General features: G+C 39.6%; 1 protein-coding gene across 1 annotated transcript; it reads right to left on the bottom strand.

Annotated features, from left to right (window-relative positions):
• Nucleotides 1-941: 941 nt before the first annotated feature.
• Nucleotides 942-7,807, bottom strand: LOC127661677 (ras-related protein Rap-2b-like). The gene has a single exon (XM_052152504.1). It carries the CDS (start codon nucleotides 7,486-7,488, stop codon nucleotides 6,937-6,939), a length of 552 nt encoding a protein of 183 aa, XP_052008464.1. The 5' UTR covers nucleotides 7,489-7,807; the 3' UTR covers nucleotides 942-6,936.
• Between the last annotated feature and the right edge of the window lie 584 nt (nucleotides 7,808-8,391).

Raw genomic sequence — 8,391 nt, 5'->3', positions numbered from 1 at the left:
ATACACACAAGGAGGCTTCTAAAAAAAATGATGGCTGTAGAGAAACTTTATCCCTAAAGAGTCTGGATGTGAACTTTCAACAGTCGGTTTACAAAAGCGCTGTTGCATAAATGTACTCGTTTTTGCTGTAAAGAGGTGAGAGGGTGAACAAAGTGACAAGAGAGAGTCTCTCTTCAGTCTGCCTTTTCTCTTTCACCTACTTTCCTGGCAGTGGCTGAACAGAAACAAGAACTTTAATTACATTACATGAATACTTTCTTGTAAACTAAAACCTGCTTTGCTAGCTCTCTGACAAAATGTAACAAAAAAAACAGCCGTCAATAATAGCATACAGATAATGCACAAAAACATTACAATGTCATTGTAGTCAAATTACCAGGCCCACGTGGAATCTGCAAACTTTACAAATTTGTATGCTTTTTTCTGTGGGTGGAACAGATTTAAACAATATAAAATTAGTTAGATCAAATAAGAATTATCAAATTAGCCAAAATATTTCATACACCAAAATGCGGGGTCGGGTGATGTGAAGAACATAGTGAATGTTATGATTTTGAACATCTGTCATAATATTTTGTTTTCCAATTAAACATCTAAGGCAATGATTTTGGTAACTACTCTAGATATAATGTACTACTAGACTTCTTAGCATTTATGTTAATCAAGGAGACAGCTCTGACTGGACAAAGACTGACTCTGAACTGGCCTTAACATTTAAATGAAAGGATTAAGAAACACATGGGCTGTAGGAAGAGGCACAGAATTGAGGGCATGACATAGCGCTAACCTCACTTTTGCCCAGTCACTGGATGCCAAAAGGAAGCGGTTACATGACCCAAGGATCAGGGCAAGCCACATGGTTTAGATAGTCAAACGTCCTGAGACTGGAGCTTGCTATAGATACGTGTACCATACCACATGTTGTCTTCATGTCATACATGACGTTTATTGAAAACTTTCAAGAAAAAAATTCAGCAACACAAATGTTTATGGACACGTTAGTAAATCAAGAGATTTACTTTAAAAGCACTTTGCAATATTATACAAAATAATCTAAAAGCTTGCAATAACAAAAAAGTGTGATTTGAATATCTTGAACACAATCCAGATATCAACATTCACAGGATTCCCACACTTTAAGAGCAATAACTTCCTATATTTCCATAACTTTTACATGATTTTCCCAGTCAAGACCTTTTACTAGACCTGAAAAACCCAAATTTGATACCCCTGATATTTCCAGGTTTTACATGACCATGATTATGTTTACATGGACACCAGAAAGCAGCTTATTCTGAGAAAGCAGTTTATTGTGAAAAAGCAGCATTCCGGATTACATGTGCGGTCTAAGCAGTATACTCGTTACTAACGTATACATGCAGCTAGGTCAGTAAGCAGCTTTCACTATGACAGCGTAATTTCCTTGTGAAGCTTGTGTAAATAACAAATATGGCATCGGAGGAAGACTTCGCTATTTTATTCTCTGTTGCTTCGCTTAATTTCCAGATATTCCAGAGTTGTTGCTGCATTTGTTTCCTTAATTTAGCATCACGATCTGCAGCAGAATTGCACTGTAATAGTGGGGTTTCCCTCTTCCTTAAAACTTTGGGATTCCCCCCTATGTAAGTACATATACAAGAATGTGAGGGACCATCACTATTTTACATTGGTGTGTATAAATGCGTATAGTTTATTGTATGTGCTTTTCCCACTTTTCTTCCAAAAATGTTAAATTCTTTCACTGTGTTGACTTGTTACTTGACGTTTGCCATTCGTTCTATTCACGCATGTGCGCACTCTTCAAACACCCATTAGAACACCACTTATGTGTTTACATGGCCACATTAAGCCACGTTCTCAAGGAGAAACCTAGGTGTGTTAAACCACTTTCTCTTAATCCCTTAAATGGCATAAGAATTTTTTCCTTATGTTCTAATTTTTTTTTAATTTAGACTGAAGTTTGTCATTTCTATGTGACACTAGCATCACCAAACGGAATTGTAAAAATAAACATTGTCCCGAACTCACATCAGAGTTAACTTGAATTTCAGAACTGTTGGCAAAAAATATTTTTTATGTAATCCCAGACATTTGGACCCCACTATATACACAAGACACCTTATAATCCAGTAGAAACAAAACCAGTTGCAGACACAAAATAGTTTGAGTCTGTCTCTGAGATTATTTGCCATTTAAACTCCTGTTAAGACTCACACCCTACAATGAAACCCACAGCCAAGTTAAAGCATAACAACCATATCCAAAAGAGCACTTAAACCATGAAAATATTCAAATCTGAAGCTTCCATTTTAAAAGTTTCAATTCCCCCTTTTTAATCAATCTCTATGTATGAGGGCATTAGGAAAAAAACTATTTCTCTCTTTATACAAGGTAAATTACACAATTATTTAAAGCCTGCAGGTGTGGACATATTCAATAAACAACATTTGATGTACAACAAAATTATTGCGAAGCAGACCCCCGGGCTTGGAAATATCTTTCAATAGTCACTGGAACATCGTACAGCTTTTACATCTGTACAGCTTTTTAAACAAAGCAGCTCTAAGCACTAGACAGTGGAGCGGGTTATGGTAAGGTAACCATTTTGTATCAGGGTGGTGTCCGGAATCTGTTTAGACAGGCCCCTCTCCCTGTCATTCTGTTCTCTTCCATATGAAAGGCCTTTACCAACAGGGATCTTGCCTCACACAAGCCCAGACTGCACAGCAGCAGGAATGAGAAAAATGACTGGAATCTGAGGGTATTCCCAGAACTAGCCACGGCTGTGCCTGTAGGCACTACTGCCTCCATCACTCTCTGTCCTGGCTTTCTGGCATCAGCACACCTCTCCAATCATCTTCCTCCTGTGCCACTCTAGATGAAACCACACCTTAGGGATGAATAATTTAAATGAGGGGTGGAATAAGTTTTTCATGTCTGGATGTAACCCAAACTGCATCAGTTAACAAACCAGTCTGGATAACACTGAATTATATAGAGAAAACAGGTTTCAATGATTACTACAAAGGAAAACCTTTTACAGTTTATCATATTATGACCAGAGCTGAATTGGTATTGAAATATAAGACTGTGAAACCAAGATAAAAGGAACTTCAAGAAACAGTTCACCCAAAACTGACAAATCTGTCGGTATTTACTCAAGTCATTCCAAATCAAATCCTCATTGTATGGAAGAACTACATAACAATTCTTAAAAAATAAAATAAATGTCTGTGTTCCAAAGAAACAATTAACAGCATACAGATTTGGAATAACATGTTGGGAGTAAATGATGACAGAATTGTCAGTTTTGGGTGAACTAATTCCTTTTAAAGTTCTTTTAAGAGGGCAGATGAAACTAAATCGAACTTGGACACTAATGGTTATCAACATTCTTATGAAAAGAAAGCCAGAAAAAATACAAATGAGCACAGGCACACACAAACAAACACACCACCCACATGCACTCAAGCTGTGGTGCAATATTTCCTTTAACACACTTGCAACAATGTCTTGCAACAGAGGGCTGGCACAGCACTGCAAAGGCCTAATCACTATAGCGCTTAAAGTGATTTATCAAGCCAATGCATTTAGAGCTTTATTACATATCTTAAAGATAAAAACACACCAATCAATACAGGTGACCAGACCAAAATGCACAATGTAATAATCAATAGGCTCTGCGCCAAAACCAGTTTGTCTCAAAGAAGTTAAATTAGACTTTTAAATGTGCATGTTTGCTATATGTCACCTGAACTACTTTTAAGGGCTAAGCCATTCACCGTCATTCCGTAACAACACTGCATTGCAAGGCACAATGAAGAATCAATAGATAAGACTGCAGTCTTAAGGGCCTAATCAGGGTCACACTGTGGCTCTTAATCCCCTTAAAACATACAATCTTCACATAGCAAGTCCTAAGTCTACTGTCTCTATGGCAACAAGATCACATGACACTGACACTAGAAGACCTGTGACTGCTCAGACACTAGTGCTAACTGGTCACAATCAGCTGACGAACACTTCCTGTTAGTCAAAGAGAATAAAAAAATAAATCACATGTCTGCAAACTGTTGAGGAAGTGAAACTTTTACCATCTTCGCAAAGTAATGAGTGAACAGAAAGAAAAACAAACGAAAATCATTCAGAATTTCCCCTTTTAAAGTTACATTTAAAAATGCCTACTGTAAACAGGCATGTCATCAAGTTTTTGCAACCAACAAAAGGCAGGGTAAATGTTAGCAAAGGATAGGTGTTTAATAGCCCAAGCTCACACTCTTTAGATACTAAATTGTACTACTTATTAGTAGTCCCTATAGCTATTGCCCATACTTTTAAAAGGTTTTGATTTAGGGGATTGGAACAAAATCCCGAACCCTAAATATTAAACATTAACATGCAACTGGTTCTCCACATTTACATGAATGATACATCAAAATGTGTGACAGGTTGAGGAGAGGTGTGCGGTTACATAAAGCCATCTGATCTAAATCCCATAGGCTTGCATTGACGGAGGGATTCGAGCCATATCTACAAAGAGTAAAGACTTAGGGGTGGGGTTTTTTTTTTTTTACTTAGGCCAGTAAGCAGCCACCTAGCAACAAGCTAACAGCCACTCAGAATGCCCTAGCAACCACATAGCAACATCCTAAAAACCACTCACAACAATCTAAGATTGTGGCAGCGAGTTTTGCAATTTTTTTATTCTTTTTTTGAAAACTAAAATTTTTTATTTCATCTACCACAACCTCAAGTAGCAAGCACAAAAACAAAAAAAGACCCAACTCCACCCAGCATGACAACTATAGACTCTTCCAAGATGAAATGCACACATTTGCCACTTTTAAGGTTTAAGCAAAGATGTGAAATATTACCTTAGAAACCATGTAATAACCAATCTGGACAGGAATTAATTATATGAATACTTTACACATGTATGATTATGTGCCAAGGCCTAGCCTCATCTTAAACACAGCTAAAAAAAAACCTGTCTGCTATTTCTAAACCTTGACCAAACATTTGGAACATCTGGTTTAGCCCATGCCCAAGAAGTTAAAATCATTCCGCTTGCATTTGCACTCCTATGTGAGAGTCTTGGAAGTTGTCTCCATTCTAACACACTGGCCAGTATGGCATATATAGCCTACAGGCTAGAATGCAGCTGTGGAATGTGACCCTCCTACTTCAATTTAAAGCATGCCCAGATCACATGGCATGACATGTCGGCTTCTGCTACATGACCCCATTACTGTAACTCCTCATTTAGTGTTCATAACCAAGTCTTGTCCAAATGCTACACAAACGCACCTTATTTGTTTACGGTTTCATCAGTGCATTAGAAAAGGTCAGTCCCAAGAGACTGGATGCGTCAATCAGAGCAGTATCACAAATTAGTATAATTGGCAGTTGCTCAAGGTTATTTGCTTACTCACATGATCTGAGAAACAGCAGTGACTGGGAGAGAATTGTAGCTTTGCATTCATTGCATATTATTTGTGATTGCAATAGATACTCACCAATATTCACCATAAATTGATTGTTTTGACAGACTTTTATAACATTCCTATAGCTCAATAAGAGCATACAAAATGACAAACACGGTGGATGATTTAAAAAAAAATGCAATTTGTATTAAAAGTCTTTCTTTTAAAACAATCAGACAGCTGTTAAAATGCTAGTCTGAAATTAAACGTACAATCGATTAGAATTTCAATGGTACATCACATTTGTTAATAACAAAATAACAAAAGACCTGATTTAACTGGTCTGGAGAGACAGTGGTTTGTGGTTTTGAGTCTGGGGGCTTCAGTACCTGTGTTTCAAACTATATTTGACCGAACCTAGACCAGTTTTGAGAAAAGAGCCAAAAAGATGTTTTACTCAAAAAGCTGAAAATAAAGAAAGAAAAACACATTCCGTTGACAATAGGCCTTTTAAAATGTTGTTAACCCCCAAAACAATTAGCAAGGTGTAACAGTTAAGTACTTTGTGGACTGCCATGAACTGAGACTCCTTGCAGACCCTTGCAGGTTGGCACTAAACTCGTGAACAGCTTTTTGGAAGGCACTCGACGCGGTGACGTAACTCCGACGTCATCACGTCATAACAAAAGTCCTCGCGCACGCTAAAGGAGACGGGGAAAAGTGGCACGTGAAAGTGGTTTTCAATTGTGACGTCACCCGCCAGCAAACTAAAAAATACTTTAAACGTAAAATACTCTGAACGAGTCACAAAGCGGGTTGCCAAGTCCACGCGCTCCTTCAACCCAAATCATGTGCAGCATGTAAAATATACCATTCTTTTCCGTTAAACTCCTCCGCTTTAGAAAGGTTTATGTCTCAGTTTTATCACGTCTTGGGGTTTAAGTTCTAGTTATGAGTGCAAGCCGAAACGGGCGACGATCAGCCATCAATGGTGTGCATTCAGTGTGCTTGAAGAGATACTCCAACTCGAGCGTAATTCCTGAAGCGTCATCCGCTATTCCAGGGGGTCTCTTTGAGTAACTCCTAAAAAGCCAAGGCCAGGGAGAGACATGTAGCTCAACAGTACAGAAGTCCTGCAACACACCTCCAAAACAAAAACTAAAAAATAACGAATTACTACCGATCACACAGATAGGCACCTGGCGACAAAGTCTGATGGGGGGACTCAAGTGCCCATGATTTTAAAGTGTTGGTTTGTGTAGATCCCAGAACATTCAAGTATTCTGTCATGTAAACACTGGTTTCAATATGCTTTTGTCATGTGCAAGACATGGTAGGACACTTTATATGAATACTGTTATGACAGTTAACATCAGAAATAAGCTATGTGTGTGTGTTTTTGTCCTCGAGCAAACTTAATAGTTTTCTTTTTTCTTACGGTGTCATTATTTAAGTTTGGCTCACTCACCATGGCAAACGAGAATAATAATAATAACAACAAATGCATTTCTTTTTAAAGAATAACACAAGACGAGCAGCACTGGTCGTCTCCGTTTGTCGTCGAGGCATAGTTCATTTGTCTGACAATCTCTGCGAACAGTTCGTCGACCGAGCCTTTATTTTTGGCTGAAGTTTCCATAAACGGGCAGTTCCACTCGTCTGCCAGGGCTTTGCCTTCCCCGGAAGAGACTTCCCTCTCTCCTTCCAGATCCACCTTATTCCCCACCAAGATCATGGGCACTCTCTCGTACCGTTTGACGCGGATGATCTGATCCCGCATGGGTTTGATGTCTTGGAAGCTCTGCTGGTTGACCAGACTGTAAACAAGTATAAAGCCCTGCCCGTTCTTGATGTACAGATCGCGCATGGAGGCGAACTGCTCGGTCCCCGCCGTGTCCAGGATCTCCAGCACCGAGGGCGACGAGTCCACTTCGATCTCCTTGCGGTAGAAATCCTCTATCGTCGGATCGTACTTCTCGATAAACGATCCGGTGACGAACTGCACGGTCAAAGCCGATTTTCCCACGCCGCCGGATCCCAACACGACCACTTTGTATTCTCTCATGGCTCCAAATGCACAGGCAGTCCCTCCCTCTCTCTCTCTTCTAAAACGCGCGTGCACCCGATTTGAGCCGCCCTGCTGTTTTCGATCCACCGACCTTCGGTGCGCCTCCTGAATCCAACCCGATCTCCTGGTTCGGGCGGTGTTGCTGTTGCACGATCTGAGTTCTGGGGTGAGAGTGGGCTTGATTATGACCGTGCCCCAGCATTAGAAACGGGTCATGTTGGACCTTGTGCTGTGTCTGTGCTTCTGGATCGATCAATGCGCCTCTTGCGATCTCACACGCGCGCACTCTTCCTGCCCTCCGTCCACAGTGCGTCACGTTTTCACGTCACCAATACAGAGTTTCTTAAAGGCGCAGTCAAGTGTTGTTTCTACGCCCACAAAAAGTTTTATTTTATAGAGGGTACCACGCCTAGGTGAAAAATGCGTGTCGGAACTGGATGAGTCATGGTTGACTCTGGTCAGAGCGAGAAATCTTATAAGATTCAGTTTATCATAAACTGATTTTATGTAAATTATATATCATATGTGGAGTAGCCTATTTGAGAATAAAAAGTAGAGCTGGGTATCCAGGGTGGGCAATTACCAAGTCAATATAGACTATTCAAAGTAGCACCATATTTGATTTTTGACGGGAATGAAAACGAGGCTGTGAGGGATCGTTTTAATGGATTGTTGTACTGTTGCTTAAACCAGTGTGAATAGTTCAGTTGGTGAAACATTGATAAAAATGGTTGTGTTCAAGTTTTTGTAAGGGTTATGCTCCACTGATATAAACATTAAGCCTACCTGTTAGTTTAGATACTTGCGCACATATCCTAAGGGACATTGGTAACACTTTACAATAAGGTTCCATTCGTTAACATTAGTTAATGCATTCGGTATCATGAACTAACAATATAT

The sequence above is a fragment of the Xyrauchen texanus genome, chromosome 21 (genome assembly GCF_025860055.1).
Source record: "Xyrauchen texanus isolate HMW12.3.18 chromosome 21, RBS_HiC_50CHRs, whole genome shotgun sequence".
NCBI classification, from domain to species: domain Eukaryota; kingdom Metazoa; phylum Chordata; class Actinopteri; order Cypriniformes; family Catostomidae; genus Xyrauchen; species Xyrauchen texanus.
Note: the sequence above shows the minus strand (reverse complement) of the source record. Positions and strands in the feature narration are given on the sequence as shown.